This window comes from Cnephaeus nilssonii, assembly GCF_951640355.1.
Source record: "Cnephaeus nilssonii genome assembly, chromosome: 20".
Lineage (NCBI taxonomy): Eukaryota > Metazoa > Chordata > Mammalia > Chiroptera > Vespertilionidae > Cnephaeus > Cnephaeus nilssonii.
This window is the reverse complement of record NC_137091.1, coordinates 43,080,985-43,097,481: the sequence shown is the minus strand read 5'-3', so window position 1 is coordinate 43,097,481 and position 16,497 is coordinate 43,080,985. Positions and strand designations below refer to the sequence as shown.

At 49.3% G+C, this 16,497-nt stretch overlaps 1 protein-coding gene and 1 pseudogene across 13 annotated transcripts in view; one reads left to right on the top strand and one right to left on the bottom strand.

Annotated features, from left to right (window-relative positions):
- ZC3H4 (zinc finger CCCH-type containing 4) overlaps positions 1-16,497 on the top strand; it is a 41,318-nt gene that overhangs the window by 1,624 nt on the left and 23,197 nt on the right. For 5 of the 12 annotated variants that reach the window (XM_079800385.1, XM_079800386.1, XM_079800382.1 and 2 more), the window contains 2 exons: positions 15,473-15,692; positions 15,968-16,078. In XM_079800385.1, coding sequence (XP_079656511.1) covers positions 15,473-15,692; positions 15,968-16,078 — 331 coding nt within the window. Of the gene's footprint in view, positions 1-27; positions 2,717-15,472; positions 15,693-15,967; positions 16,079-16,497 lie in introns of those variants that run through there. The other 7 variants (XM_079800380.1, XM_079800383.1, XM_079800389.1 and 4 more) reach the window with 6 other exon arrangements.
- LOC307116387 (cytochrome c oxidase subunit 7B, mitochondrial-like) lies at positions 2,928-10,434 on the bottom strand (annotated as a pseudogene). Its single transcript has one exon. The product of its transcript is annotated as a cytochrome c oxidase subunit 7B, mitochondrial-like (transcript).

Here is a 16,497-nt window from a genome sequence, read left to right as displayed (position 1 = left end):
GAGGAGGCGCCCCCCGGACCCCCCGCGCCCGCCCGCCCGCCCTGGGGAGGGGGCGCCGGCGGCCCACGGGGGGTCCAGGCTGCCCTTGCGCCCGGAGCTGGCAGCCACGGGCCCGCCTGCCGGCCGCCTGGCTTCAGGGACGGGGATGGGGGAGGGGCCCCCGGACCCCTTTTCGGGGGAGATCTCGAGCCACAGCCCCGCTCTTAGGAGTCTGGAGTTGGGGGTCTCCCAGCCCCCGGCAGTATCCTTTCTCCTGGGGGAGGTGTGCCCTGCCCTACTTGGAAAGGTGTCCTCGCTTTCTTAGGAGGCAGAAAGTGGGGGTTCGTTCCGTCCTTTTCCCATCCTCCTCCTGGGGAGGGGGGACCTTACGTGGGGGCTCCCTTGCACTATTTTTTTTTTCCTTTTTGGCGGGAGGTGTTCCCTAGGTATTCCCTAGAGGGCGAAAAAGGTGGGGGGACCTCCAGCCCCTTTGATGGGAGTCCCTCCCTGCCTGTTTTGGGGGAAGAAGACCCTTCCCCGTGTTTTTCTTTAAAGGGAGGGGGTTCCCTCGCTTTTTTTTAGGTAGGTGATGCGGGCTTTTTGGGGGGCAGTGGGAGAGGTTTGGTTTCCCTGCCTCGGAGGGAAGAGGAAGTCGGCCCCCTCTTTCTCGGGGGTTCTCGCCTGTTTGGGGCTGAAAAGCGGCGCCCTCCCTTCCGGAAGAGAAAACGAGGGCTCCTTGTGCTCTGGCCCGGGGCGAAGGGAGCGCCCCCCTCCCGCTTATTAAGTGCGAAACGGGCTCGCCCCACGCCCTTCTCTGGAGGGTGATCCAGGGCCGGCGCCGCGCGACCCAGGGCGAGGCCGGGGCCCCGGTCCCCGCCGGTCCCCCCGCCCCAGCGCCAGGCTGGGTGCAGGGTTCGCCCACCCTTCCCTGGCGGGGCAGGGGACGCGGTGGGCAGAGAGTGGATTCGGAGGTGGAAGGAGGGTTTCAGCTGGCAGGACAGCGAGCCTGGGGGTGGGGGCGGGGTGGGGAGGGGAAGGGCGCGCCCCGGGCAGATGCTGTCCAGGCGCCGCCCGGCTGGGGGTCGCCGGGCACCCTCCAACCAGGCAGGGGTCTTAGCTAGGGCTTCCCTGCCAGGCTCCATAGCCCCTGCTCCCCACTCCCACCTCCCCCTTTCCCTTTCTCCTCCACAGACCATACTTTGCCTTTTAAAAGAAATGCCACCCACATTCAGAGACACAAGTGCAGCAGTTTGGTGAGCTTTTACAACCATGTTTTTTTTTTTTTGTTTTTTTCTTCCGTTTTGTTTTGTTCTGTTTTGTTCTAATTAAATGTCTCGTCCTGGGAATCGCAGCCCATCGCAGCCTGACTCCAGTTCCAGGAAATAGATTAGCAAAGGTCTGTTCCGCTCAGCCCACGTTGGGCTTCCGGGCCCCCCTTGGGGGCAGGTGCATTACTCAAAGGTGCTTACACGCTTTATTCGACCTCTAAGGAGTTCTCTTATGTCAGAAGTGTATGTCTTACAATGGGTTGGGATGGTAAGTAGCCTCTTTTATTGAGTAATTCAATTATCTCCCTCTTTTTGTCCCTTTCCTGCCTGCCTTCCTCCTCGCCTTTAGATCAAAGTGATGCTTGAGAGAGTGAATTTATATGTTCAAATCAGGATTCTAACCCTGTTGAGCCCTTTTATAGTTGCACATCCTTTCGATGTTTAATTTTTTTTTAAATATGACGTACACAGTTTTCTAAAAAAAAAAAAAAGTGTTACTGTAACATGACAAAAACTTAAAAGGCCCGTATGTTTTCAAGCCCTTGGTATACCTCTTGTCATTTCAATTCATTGCTTTGTCTCCAGCCCTCATCTTTGAAAGTGGATACTTCAAGTCCATTTGTAGGAGACAAAGTTACTGAATTTGGTTTATGATACCTGCATTCAACTTAGTGCTCTCCCTCCCTTTTGCCCCACTTCCCCCAAAAGATTGTGGTTCAAGTAGATCCGATTTTCTCATTTTACTCCAATGTCTCTTATGGTGATGGACGTTTAAATTAAGCAAGTCATTTGTAAAGTACTGTTGAAGCACCAAATCTGTAAAGTGTCAATACCCAATCTCCTCTCCTTGTCTCCACTGTTCTTTGTTCGAAAGCACATGCCTGATCGTGAAAAGTTGATGCAAACGTGTTACACGCCCAGTCATGGTGGAGAGAACACTTCCTTCAGCCCCCAGTCCCCCTTCTCGACATGTACAAGGAAAAAAAACAGTGACAGAAATGACTTGCAGAACCAAACACTGTACTTCTGATGTGTTTTACAAGCATAAGTTCTCCTGTTAAAAGACAAAACACGTTGAAGTTCTCTTTTCCCTCTTGTCCACTTTTGGTCCCTGACATACTTTGGTAGAGAAAGCTTTTTAACACACAGCCCTCTTCCACTCTGAAAGATCAGGTTTCCTTTTTTCCATTCTTGGGAGAAGAGAAAGTTCACTGCGATCAGATGAGGAAACATGTAAATTGCAATTCAGTGGGCCACTTGTTCTTCCTCTCATTGTGTTCACAACCTAACTGCTGGGAGGTGATGCTCTTAGGTGTGTAAAGTCTATTGTGGAAGGAAGAAGTGTCCACAGTGTACAGTATCCTGCAAAAAAATAAGATGTCTGAAGCACAAACTGAACACACTCTCCAGTGCGCAAGGTCAGCCGAAAATGTGAAATTCCTCCTCCAGGAGCCAAGTGCAGAAACCAGGTGCTATAGATGATCCCTCCAAGGTTCAAGAGCTACTAAGTTGCAGAGGGATGCTAATGTAACTTTACTTGGAAATGTTAAGGAAATAGGATTTCTTTTCTCAGAAGTTGAGCAATCCTATATCGAATTTAAAAACATTTCCCTAAACATTTAAAAAGCGCTCAGGCATATCAACACAAGGGTTTGTTATTTTTACATTCTCAAAGGAATCTCATGTATCAAATCCAAGAAACCCCAGTAATTACGTCAAACTATTTTGGTAGCCTTTGTTTTTGAAATGTCACAGTACTGCCTTTTTTCTTCCCAAAACTGATGTACCGGTATTAGTTAAAATTCAGATTAATGGATGTTGCAAAAAAAAAAACAAACAAAAAAGGGTGTCACTCAGAATACCTGATTTAATGGCAACTCTCATACACTTGTAAAATTTTATATTCTCTGGGGAGAGGTTTACTCTGAAAGCAATTAAAATCTCCCAGTAGAAACAAAATCATTGTGACCAGGAAAACATGGATGTTCTGGTCCTTAAAGCCCCTATTTTTCTTATTCCCATCAAATTTGCTCTTCAGAAGAAAATAATAGGATTCCCCCAAAGGGCTTTCTATTTCACAATCTGTCCTATCTCCCAGATAGGGTTTCATTAAATTTTTGATCTTGAGAAGCCAGCATTTTGTTTTTACATAGAGCTACTTTCTGAAGCCACAAAGGTGGCTTCTCCTTCGCCAGGAAGGCTGTTCCCAAGGGAAAACTTGGCACCTGCGGAAATGAAGGCTTTCCCAGCTGTTGAGTACCTGGCACGTTAGAGATGAATGGTTGACTCTGAATTTGGATGCTTCTGTCCAGTTGAACATGGACAATTTCGTATTGGGCTAGTTTATCTTTAATAATGCCTCGACCTCTGCTCCTTTCTCTTCGATCTTTTCCCTTTGCTGATAGAAGGGAAATGGATGTCTCAGGGTTGCCGTCTTCCGTTAACATTTTTGTGGCTGTTGAGTCCCAGAACCATCTTGTATAGGCCAGATCCAGATGCAGTCAATACTTCTATGGTGGAAATTGCTACTGAAACTATTGCCAGGCCTCTGTGAATACCCTCTCCCAGGCAACCTAATTTTGGTCCCTGTGGATACCTTCTAGGACCAGAGTGAGTGGTTCTGATCCAGGTTAGGAGGTTGAGTGACAGAAAATAATTGAGCAAATAATGAGATTGCTAAGTTTCTAAACGAGCAAGGCATTTGCATGTACTGTGGCAACATTTCTGATATAATGAGAGAAAAGGATGGATTCTGAGCTTTCTGGCAGTTGGTATTTAATAAGCTGATTCAAGGACCCGTAGCAGCAATCTGCTTGTAGGTGGAGGGGATCCTGTCAGAATAAGTGGTTTGAGGCTGGTTTCATAATTAAAACCTAATGGAAAGAGCGGAAAAGCTGCCTCGTTGTCTGGGCGGCATATGAAGTTCATTTGGATAAATTAAGGTAAGACATCGGGGAGCCAGGTTTCATGGATTTTGCTTTCTAAATATTGGCCTAGTCTTTGCTGCAGACCTGTTTTGCTTTTGGTAGTTCACAAAGATGCCGTTTTGAAGACTGAGGTTTTTTTCCCCCCCATTTAGTAACGATATGAGGTTACATGGGCAGTTTTTAAAGAAATTTCTGACTCGGTCAGCTGATGGCAAGATGAACGTAGTCACATCCTGCTGCTGGAATAATTTTTTAGCAGGACAGAGGTTATTTGCTTCGAGCAGTTTCCTTCTGGCCAAATTGCTCTGGATAGAGGATCTTGTATTTTTTGTCATTTCTTATGTGTCTGAATTGGTGACTCAGCTCTTATGTGTAAGGCAAGTGGTGACATCTTCCAGACATCGAGGGGCAGCAGGACATGGAAGAACAGTGTGGGCTTGGGAGGCAGATAAGCTTGCGCTCGGGCCTGGCGCTGCCTGCAGTGTGCAGTGGGCACAGATGATAACGCTCGCTTCTTAGGGTCATTGCCGTCAAATGGGCTTACCCAGGACACCCACACAACGCCTGGCATTCAGCGAGTCTTGGTTTCTTTATCTCCCTGCTGACCCCACTAGAGGAAAATTGTAAATAGAATTTACAGTCCGATGTGTTAACAAGAAGTAAGAAGAACATCTGTTTCTTGAGGGAAGTCTGTCTTCCTCTTTGTAGCTTTCTGGCCAGCTTATTTCAATGGCAAGGAGCTGATTGGGGTTGAAACTAAGTGGGAGCCATCTTAAGGCATTTCTTGCTTGCATAATGTCCTTAATGTCCTTATTGTAGATGCTAGAACAGTCATGCTGTCTAAGCTTATGCTGACTACCTTCCTGTGTTCATCTTTTGCTATTAGGATCTGAGTCTGCTACAGCCTTGGTAGGCCTCCTGAGAACTGGGAGAGCAGGCCTCGAGCACCTCACCCCTGCTAGGTAGTCACATCACCTTGAGCAAGTCCGTCACCCTCTCCAGGGCCTCTAGAGCAATGAGCCCGGCCTGTCCCAGCTCTCGGATTCTCCCACCCCATGGTCATTTGGCTGAGTCAGTTAAGGTTTTGTTCTTCCGTTCTGCAGCCAGGCTTGTCCCGTGCTTTTCTTGGAGCAGAAAAGTTTTTGGCAGGTGCAAGGAGCTCTTCTCTCCTTTGGACTTTATATAGAGTTGGACAGAGGTTGGTACTGCCTTTTACAGGCCTCATGTTTCCTTGCTGTGTCTGACCTACCTTCTGCAGCTTCTGGCCATAGTAAGGAGTTGCTGCTATTTCTATAGCTCCTAATACCCAGCTGCAAGGTAAATGCCTTAAAAATGAGTTGTAAGGTCAGACACTAAGTGTCTAGGTCACTGGCCGGCCCATCAGAGAAACCTTAGCTCAGCAGCAAGCTCAGCACCTGGTTCCCTTGTCCCAGAAACTCCAAGGCCATAAAGCTTAATACAGCATGGCTGCTGCCTGTTCCCCCATCCCAGAGGTGGTCCTCTTCTGGTAGAGGGGGTGGGAGGTGGTGAAAGGCCGGGAATGTGGGAGTCAGACCGGAAGAGACTCCTCAGTCAGTCAGTTTTCTGGCTTTCCCAAAAGTGTGACAGTGCCGAACTGTCACGTGAAGATCCTCATGTCCTGCCGGGGGCCTTCTGAGTGCATCTGCATTGGCTCACGTCAGCTGTCTGCTGAGAAACTGAAACAGCTGACGTCACTCGTCCAAGGTCACAGAGCTAGTGGGTGTGGAGGCAGAGTTAGAACCCCGCGGCCTGTACTGAGCTCTATACTCAATATGCTATCCTGGATCTTGTGTGGTATTTTCCCAACTGCAGCATGCAGCCGTAAGTGGGATGCGATGTCCATGTATTGATTTGTCTCCTACATTTGAAAAATAAAGAAATGGAAGAGGATAGACAAAGCAGAGTACAGCAAAGGTTAAAGGTGACTTTGTGAAACTTTTGAGAGAAATGTAGAGGAGGAGATGTGGGTCAAGGTCAAGGTTTGAGAACCACTGCACATAGAATAGGATGGGGCAAACTATGGCTCCCTGGCCAAAGCCAGCCCACCCACCCTGTTGTTGTAAGTAAAGTTTTATTGGAACACAGCTACACCTATTCATTTCCATCTTCTGTGGCTGCTTTTGTTCTAAACAGCAGAATTGAGTAGTTGGGACAGAAACTGCCAGACCTAAAGTATTTATTTAATCTCTGGCCCTTTAAAGAAAAAGTTTGCTGGCCCCTGCACTGGTATAATGTGCCTAGTGCCTGGTACGTCCGCACAGCAGCTGTGGTCCTCGTTTTTGTTGTGGTGGTGAGGTGGTGGGGAAGAATGGGAGGGAATACAGGTATTCCCTTTAAAGTTGGCCCCAGAGAGAATGGGGTGTGCTAAGCCCCTCTGGGACCTGCTGTGGTTCCCGCATCCATGTTCCACTCCTTCCAGTGGATGTAGACACCCAAGCCTGGGCTTTCGAGCCTTTAAATCGAAGGGATTTTCATTCATTAGAAGTAACTGGAGACTCTTGAAGCCCAGTGTAGAGGTGGATCGCAACTAACATTCCTGCATAGCCTGACCCAAGGGAGCTGGACCCAGATGCCAGTGTCACTTGGCTCAATGTCTGTTGCAGGTGGCTTGGAGGATTGCCCTCCTCATTTTCCTAACAGACACCAGGGCTTAGGTTTCCTTGGGATTCCAGGCCCTGCCATTGCTCAGGACACCAAAACAATCCTGGGAACCGCAGCCTCAGCAACAGAGGCAGGCCGGATCCCTGGGGTGGGGGGGCCACTGGTGGCCACTTTTATCTGTTCCCTCGGTACACCCATCATGGATGGTTTATCATTACTCACTCTCTGGCCTATCAGGAAGCTCCACTAAACACTTGGTGAATGAGTTTGCAACTAAGACAACCCCTCAATAACTTTGTGAGAGTTTTAAGTGATCCAGGTTGCTGCCTGGGACATGACCCAATGTCTACGTTGATGACATTGACAAAGAGGGTGTGGGATGCTGAGATTGATGCTGTGTGTGTAGAATCTATTCCCAGCACCTGCCCAGTCTGTACCTGGCCCTGTGCTGGGCTTCGGAAACTTGGGAGTGACTGCCAGCCTCTTCCTTCCCAGGCCTCCAGGAGCCCACAGGTGACCAGAAGTTAATAGTTGTATACAGTTAATTGCAGTTAAACATTTTTTAAAGGTTTCAAATGTACTAAATTCCTTTAATCATCCCATATTTTAATGGGTACACAGTGCTTTCACTTGGCATCTATTAGGAGTTGGTTTTGAGACAATTCATTATTACACCAGCTGGGATGATTACAGATGTCTCCATTCCTTTGGGGTGACTGACTGCCAACAGGGACAGGTTCCATTCTGTTCCAATTTGTGTGGCTGTATATGTCCATGTAGCAACACAGAGAGTGGCTCCACTAGCTAACACATTGTTACCATATTTGTCATGGAAATCTGGTATTCGTTTCTGGTGGATCTGCCTTGCCATTACCTGCTGAATGCTTTGAACTGGGAGACGACTTAGTGCGTTTTTGGCCAATGGAATCATCGTGAAGCTGAGTCAGAACTGCAGCAACCGTAGCTGCAGGTTGTTGGAAATTCACATCAGGTACCCTTGCAAAGAACCAATTGCAGTCCTTAAGAAATTCTTTAGTGGTGTATGAAGTAATAGACCAGGTATTTTTTAATAGAAAAATGTTAATACTTTGTCTTGGTTGAATGAAACCACATTGATTCCTCTGAAAAGATTATAAACAAGGAGAAGTCTTAGTTCACAGGTTAACTGGTTAGATTTTCCTCTCTGGAATGATAGACATCGCTTGTCCTTGGACGCCAACCAACATCTTTCCAGCTTTAAGCAATCTGAAGCATAGTTGGCGTGAGAAGGTTAAGAAACTCTGTTGCTGAGAAGCAGATTTCAGAGGTTGATTGTCAGGAGAAACTTGGATCAGAGAGACCTTTATCAAGCACAGGAGCTGTTTTCAGAACGAGTGGGAGAGGAAAAATAGCTACTCAAAGATGGTGACACTGACTAAGATCCTGTAGCTGGCCGGGCATTTGCTTGGTCAGTTTGTTGGAAGCTCTGCAGAAATGTTCTGTTTACGTGGGTTGTGTGCTCTGATGAACCCCAGTGTGGACACTCACTTGGGGGTGAAGCATTCCTTTTAGCATTTAGGGGACTTTGCATTTCTTTCCCTTGGATTCTCATTGCTTTCTGTCTGTCTTTGGGTAAGTCCTATTTGGTTTTTCACTAGGATTCCTTGGGCCTTGCTGTGTACTTCTTATTCCCTTAACTATTCGTGTCTTTGATCAGATTTTTTAATGTCCCAATTCCCCGCATTTGATTGTTGCAAGGACCATATTGGCCTCATGTCTTTGCGTAGGGATAGTTTTACTCCGAAGCATTTGTTCTGGGCTAGGTTGGTGGTAAACACTTGATTCACATGGTCTCAGGGAATTCTTTGCATAAGAATTCCATCCACCCTGGGGCCCCACCGCTGCCTTCCCTTCACAGTTGGAGTGGGAGCAACAGAGTGTATACGGAACTTGCCCAGTGTCTTACTTAGTACCTCCCTTTGGCATTTATTGGAACACTTTGATTTAGGATGTTTTCGGTCTTATTTTTTCCAACTCAATTATAAACTTTAGGGGAGGAGTGGTTTTATCAGTTGGCCTGATTAGTAAGTTACTCTTCCTCAGGTAATTTCTAATTGTTTCAAGGTAGCAGTTAAGAACGGGGCCTGGAGTTAGGAAGTCCCAGATTCTGGCTCCGGTTCTGCTGCTTCCTGCTTTGATCCCACGGGTGAAATTTCTTCCCATCTCTGAGCCTCAGTTAGCTTTTCTGTAAACCAGACAACTAAATGAATCACTGGAACAGGTTTGTTAGTGGGTTTCAGAGAGCGCTCAGTAAAGGGGGGGAGCTCAGCAGCCTGGTGCCTGCATGGAAGTTGATGCTACAGAATGTTTGGAATGAATACTTCCTCCTGCACTAATGCATTCAGGCATTCATTCAACAAATGTTTACCCACATCCTGTCATGTGTTAGGTAGGGTTTAGGCACTGGACTTCATAAGACTCCGAGGTACCCAGGCAGGTGTTGTTGTCAAGGGAACCAGGGCAGAGAGGTGAGGCCTCCAGCTCTCTGCTGGAAAGTTAACTTCTTAGGACCTTGACACTCTCTCGTTACCTTGCTGAGATTGTCCCTACTTAGGGCATCTTTTAAAGCTTTTTATTATGGAAATTTTCTAACATTCAAGAGAAAAGAAAATAGTTATCATAGATTACCCTATACCCATCACCCACTTTGACCGGTGATATACATTCTGCCAGTTTTGATTCATCTCTCCTACCTCCATCTCCCTTACGTAGTTTAAAGCAGATACCAGATCTTACCTCGTTTCACCATAATCATACCTAACAAAGTTAACATTAATTAATATTTCAAATACCCAGTCCGGGTCAGATTTCTCCATTTCCGCCACATTGACTTTCGGCAGCAGGTGTGCTCCGACCTGGGTCCTGGCACCTGCAGGCTGTCCTGCTCTTGTTGAAGCGAGGCGTTCAGCGAGCTGGTGACCCAGGGTGCTGGTGGTTGGGCCTCTCTTCTCCTGTCACTGGTCCGTGCTTGCAGCGCGGGGGCATCCGTGATGTGAGCATGTTACCATGGAAATAGTGCGATGTCACAGAGCCAGTTATGACCACAACTGGGAATGTTGAAGGAGAGAGAGGAACAGAGCCCATTTGCTCTTGATTTCTGGTCGATGAACCTAGGTTGTAAGGACACTGAAAAACATGTGCAAGACCCAAAGGTTTATTTCAAGAATTTCCTGCCTCTGAAAATCCCTCAGTGAGGTTCCCCTCCCAAGGGCTGTTTCATGTCTTAAATCAAGGGAAGGTCTCCGCCTTCCGAGGTCTCAGGCACGAGCCCTGAGCCAATTTTCTAAAGGAAAGCCTTCCATCCTAGTAAACGACTGTCCCCCAGGGTCGGATTTGGGGTTCCTGGACTTGTGCATTTAGGCCTGTCTTTAATCATTTGAAGAGGCAGAGCTTCCTTGTAATTTTTGTAATTTTGTCCCTAGTTAATGGGTCATTCAGAGCCTACCCAGGCAATTTGTGGAGAGTTTGGGCAGTTAATGATCATAACCCTGACCTTCACATTAACCTAGCCGTCTCTTGTCAAGGGCTCTCATGGTCTTCAGGTAAATAGCCACTGCTCCCATGAGTTTCCATCTTTGTTGTTTTCTCCCTCCTCCTCCTCCTCCTCCTCCTCCTCCTCCTCCTCCTCCTCCTCCTCCTCCTCCTCCTTCTTCTTCTTCTCTCTCTCTCTCTCTCTCTCTCTCTCTCTCTGTAAACCAGGTGGATTCACAAGCCCAAGCCCCTTTGAACTTCCATCCCTCTCTCTTGTTCAGAGAATCTCCATGTTGCCAAGCTTTGTTTGTGTGAGGCACCTTTGTCCCTTCTCCCTAGAGCTCAGCTCAGCTCTCCCTGTGCCTTTCCCTCCTGGTCAGCCACTTGGTTATTACTCTCTGGTACCGCCTAGGTTAGAGCTGAGAAAGGGGAGATGTCCATTTGTCAGTTTCACCAGGATTTGTTAGGACAGGATGGTATTGGATCAAGAGAAGTTGGGACCTTGCCGAAACCGGTTTGGCTCAGTGGATAGAGCGTCGGCCTGCGGACTCAAGGGTCCCAGGTTCGATTCCGGTCGGGGGCATGTACCTTGGTTGAGGGCACATCCCCAGTAGGGGGTGTGCAAGAGGCAGCTGATGGATGTTTCTCTCTCATCGATGTTTCTGACTCTCTATCCCTCTCTCTTCCTCTCTGTAAAAAATCAATAAAAATATATTTAAAAAAAAAAAAAAGAGAAGTTGGGACCTTGTTGGCCAGCAGTTAGCAGTGGTCCCTAAGGGAAGTTGCCTGTAGCTTTTCCTTAGAGAAATGCTTCCCAGTGAGCATGCAGCCAGTAATGTAGAGTTAATCTAGCAGAGGTACGTTCATGCTAGCTGGTTCTTAAAACAGGAGCTACTATTTGTCTGATACTTACTTTGTGCCTGCCTCCATGTCAAGGGCTTTGTCCATATTATCTCCTTTAATCCCTTGAGGTGGGTACTATAGTTATCCCATTCTACAGATGAGAAAACCAAGGCTGGGGTTATGTGTACCAAAAGCATAGTCTAGGGAAGAGGAAGAGCTAGTTGAGTTACTTGGTCTGCAGAAAAAAGCCAGATGCCCAAATCTGTAGGCTGGTAGGTGGGGCTAGCCTACTTTGAAACTCGCAAAAAGTGCTGTCTGCCAAGCCCGTGGTATGTGATTGAACCCAACATGATTCTCTGTCCTGTGGAGTCGGCTGAATGGGCATCCAGATACATTCTTTGACTTGAGAAGGAGGAGCTGGCTGTCACCAGCTCTGCTAATGGAAACTTAAATGCCCCGGAAGTTTAGTCCAGGAGTTGAAAGGCAGATCTGACTGGGCAAGGTGTTGACTTCCTCCCAGTTCCTCCCAGGTGCCTGTTCCAGGCATGGCTGGTTTCCTGTCCCTGACGGCCCTGGCAGGTCGGCCCTGCTGCAGCCGTCCGGGGACATTGCTCTGGGAATAAGGTGGTCTCTGCCCAGGCCGAACGCTGCAGGGTTTCTCCTGCATGCTGGTCTCAAGAGAGCTTGGCAGGTCTTGATTGAAATGATTAGCGCAGTGGGGCTTCCCCCACTTTTCTTGGGGGATTATGTCACAGTCTGTTAAGCGTGCTCCCTCGGTATTTAATCCCGCTCTGACATGGATTTTGCTGGCAGCCTGTGAAGTGGCGCTGCTTAAACCTGGTTGCTGTTTTGTGGAGACTGCCTCTGTGCAGTCCTTCCTGGGGCCCTCAGGGTTTCTGCCTGTCCCAGTTAGTTTGATTTTCCTTCTGTTGAACAGTCCGAAGGAAATAGACCCCGTATCCATGCAGGACATTTAGCTGGGTCTCCCATTGTTAGCAGAGGGCATCCTCTCAGGTGCACAGAAGTTTGCCTGGGGCGCTAAGGAGTCTTGAGAGCATGCTGCGGCCAGCTGGCACTGAGAATGCGCAGTGGTCAATCGAATGTGATTGCCCCAGTGTCCCCTCCAGTATCCTGTTCCCCTTCATAAACCACCAGATATTTTTAAAAATCCTATTTGTTTTTCAGCTTCTCCCAAATCTAAGGAAACAAAGTTTCAAGTATTCACTACCCGTTTTGTAAAACATTGTGTGAAAAAGTCTGTGGTAGGTTCTCACTCAGCCCAGATATGAGGGGGCTGTTAATATAGATAATGCAGGTAACTCTTTGGCTGAAAGTCTTTGTGGCGTGGGCCTGTCTTGGTAAGACCTTTGGCATTTGGAAGGCTTTCTTCTGCAATCACTCCTGATGATGGCAAAGGCTTTGGAGCTGCTTGGGTGGTCTCTTGTGGTCCCACCCCAGGTGTCAGATGTAAGCAGCCTGTGCCTGGTCTAGATCAGCGTGCAGCAGCAGGATAGGGATGGAGGCCTACGCTGACCTTGGGCCAGCCCTTTGCCTGCTGTGCCCGGGGTCCTTGCCCAGGAGCGGGCACAGGTGAGGGCGTGTCAGGCGGTGCCAGCCACCCTGGCTCAGCTGCCTGAGCTCTGTATCACAGAGGCTTCTTTGTGGACTGGGTTTCTTGTAATTTGTATCTTTTCCCATTCGGACAATGCAGAAAAGGGGGTGCTCAAGGACCTGGCACAGAGAAGGTGCTCAGAAATGTTTGTGGCATCAAGTAGGCGGTGGATGAGAGGGCTCCCCCTTCCCTTCCCGCCTCACTGATCAGGAAGAACAGTGGGCTGAGGGCGGGAAACAAGTCAGTTCTGGTGCTTTCCGTGTCACCCCGGCTGTCTGACCTCGACTAGTCCCTTCACCTACTCACCCTCCTGTTTGAAATGAAAGGGTGATGGCGTCCCACTATCCCTTCTGCTCTGCAGGCTTTCTCCTGGTTCCAGAAGGCTCTTTTGCTGTTGACAGTCTTGGGCTTTATGTCTTTTATCTGGACTTCGAGGAGCCTAGGCAGTTCCTGTCGAACTGTGTTCCCTCCATCCCTGTCCTGGGATTCTGGGTACTTTATGCCCATGTCCCTCTCACCTTTTCCTTTCCAGACTAAAGTGTTGAGAAGGATGCTCTTTGTAGCTTTTCTTCGTGGATACCAGCCTCTACCTCTCCGGACTGTCTCCGGGCCTCCCCAGCTCCATTGTGTGCCTGCCCGGCTAGTCTGTCTGGCTCTCCCGGTGTTTCTCCTGGCCCGCCCCAGTGTTCCCCTCAGGCACACATCTTCTTGTCTCCAGAAACCACTCTCCCAGTGACCTCCCACCACCACACAGCAGCAATTGGCCTGCCATTGAATAACAGCGTCTCCCTTGGGTTGGTGAGCTGGCCAAAACCAGTTTCCCCAGTCAAGTGGCACTTTTACTCTGGGTGAGGCCATTCCAGCAGAACTGCCTCCGTCCCATGAGAGCTTTGCTTGGTGCCACCCCTCGTTCTGTGGGCCACACCCGAGCCGGAAGGTGCCTCACTTGTCAGGAATGCTGCCTTCTCCAAAGTTGACTGGGCGTCTTCCTGTGGGGCCAGCCCAGGACAACCTGGCCCTTACAAGGAAACAACATGAGAAGCACATCGGTCATCTCTCTGTGTTGTTTCCTTTGAAACATTCAAGTTTTGTGTCTAGCATTCTGTGTTTGAGAGCTGCCCTTGACCTCTGCTGGGGTATCTGTGGGGCCGGGCCACTTGTTTTAAGCTGACCTGACCCCTCTGAACTGGGAATGAGAAGGTTTTGACGTTTAGGGAGCAGCACCAAGGCAGACAGAGCGAGTAACACTGTGAAAGGTCCGTGAAGGTCCTCGGAGAAGTAGTCTGTTTCCCCACAGAGCCTGCTAGAGCCCGGCGCCCCCGGGCAGCTGCCTGGTGAGCTTGTTTCCACCCGACCCTGGGCCCATCTGAGCGGCTGAGGCTTTTTCTGCCCAGATTGGTTCCCTTTGGTAGCCTTTTGGGTCGCTTCATTACATTACTCTGTTATCTTCATTTGGTTCGGGTCCTGTTTAATTGATAAAGAAGTCATTTTTTATGCCCTCTTACATACTTTTCCATGTCATGCATGAGGAACTTTGGGAACATTTAAAAAAATTTTTAATTTTAATTTATTTTTTTTAAACCAGCTTCTGTGCTTGTGAGTACTGTGTCTGTGGGTTTGGCTCAAAAACTGGATTCTTTTCCCAGCTATTACTTTCTTAACCCTATTTATCCCCCCCCCCCTCATCTCCTAACCCCCACCCCATAGATATTTAGACATTTAGAGTCCTATTCGCAGCATCTGTCATGTCAGGAGAGCGCTTCTGTTTTTTATTAACTAGGGGTAGGATGGTATTGGGGGGAGTTGAAAAGTTAGGAAATCTAGACTGGGGGCCAGAAGGGATACACAGAAGTGAGGCAAGTCAGGTGGGAAACAGGGTGAGCTGCAGGTGGGGGCTGTCATGAGGACCTCACAAGGGGTCTGGGGCCTGGGACCCTTCCCCTCACCCCTTTTAGCCTCTCAATCCCCCCTTGCCTCCAGCCCAGGGCCATGGAGCTGAGGGTGTGGGTCAGACCCCAGAGCCTGTTCACTAGTGTGTCCTCGGGCCTGCCTGTGGGTAAGGCCCAGGAATCTGCAGGCCACCCCTGGTTCAGAAGCATGGCCTTCTCTCCACTGTGCACAGCTACCACCTCAGCTCACCGGGCACACACATAGCTCTGGGGCCCAGTGGCGACCCCAGGCCGCTGTGCCTGGGAGGATGCTGGTCCGTGTTCCCTGAGAGAAGCAGCTTCTGTGGTCAAGTGCATCTCAGAAGTGCTCTGAAGCCAAGTTGTACAGGTGTCTTGACTGTAGGACTTCTGGGAACTTCTGTTACAGCATTAAGCATGGTGGTTCCCCAAGGTGGGGATTCCCTCAACTAACTTGACCACAGAACCTCGTCCTTTTCTTCTTAGAATTCGAGTCCTAGGGAACAGTTTGGGAAATACTGCTCCAACAGTGTCGGTCCCTGTCCCCTCCCCCAACTCCAGCCCCAGCCTCCGCCCCTGCCCCCAGCCAGGACAGCTGGGAGCAGATGCAGTCCTTGGGGAGGAGGGTGGGGGTGGGATGGGGGGCAGTGGACCCCAGGTCCCTCCAAGGCCTCTGGCAGGGATTCCAGGTCTCTTTCACAGCAGTCTGGCCCTCCGTTCCTGCCAGCCTTGGCCAGCCCAGAGCCCTCGGACCTGTGTTCCTCTCAAACCTGTGTTCATGCTGGCTTTGGGGTTGGTTTGTAGGGAAGATGGTGAGTTGGAAGAAGGTGAACTGGAGGATGATGGGGCAGAGGAGACCCAAGACACCTCTGGAGGTCCTGAGAGGAGCCGGAAAGAAAAGGGGGAGAAGCACCACAGCGACTCCGACGAGGAAAAGTCTCACAGGAGACTGAAACGGAAGCGGAAGAAAGAGCGCGAGAAAGAGAAGAGAAGATCGAAAAAGAGGAGGAAATCTAAGCACAAGGTAGGTCCGGAGGGTTCCTGGGCCTGGACCTGGCGGAGAGCCCCAGGGGCCGAGCTTGTCTTATCGGGCCAAAGAGCACTCCTAATGGTGGTGTTGTCTCCTTCCTCAAATTGGATCAATAGCTCACGCTCCATTGCTGCTCAGTGCCCGTAGGTAGGTGTTTCACGGAGAGCACAGAGCCCTTCCGGCACATTCCAGCAGCGCTTTCCCTGGGGCTGACTGCCAGAGTGGCCTGCCTGCAGCAGAACCGCTAAGTCCGCTTTCTGTCATTGCAGCGCCATGCCTCTTCCAGCGATGATTTCTCCGACTTCTCCGATGACTCAGATTTCAGCCCCAGCGAGAAGGGGCATCGCAAGTACAGAGAGTACAGCCCCCCGTACGTGCCGGTGAGTGACTGCTGGGCAGGGGCTCCGTGGAGTAAAACTGCTGAGCTTACTAAGCACCTTACCCTCTGCTGGGCATTCCTGCGTGGCACTTGACACGGATTTTAATCCTGCAAGATTAGGTGTTGTCTTTTTATATATATAATGTATTTTTATTGGTTTTAGAGAGGAAGGGAAAGTGAGAGAGATAGAATCATCAATAATGAGAATCATCGATCGGCTGCCTCCTGCACATCCCCTACTGGGGATCAAGCCTGCAACCTGGGCATGTGCCCAGACTTGGATATGAACTGTGACCTCCTGGTTCATAGGTCAATGCTCAACCACTAAGCACACCAGCTGGGCAGATTAGGTGTTGTCTTTATCCCTGTTTTACAGGTGAGAAAACCGAGACTTAGAAAACTTCAGCCAGGTTTCAGAGC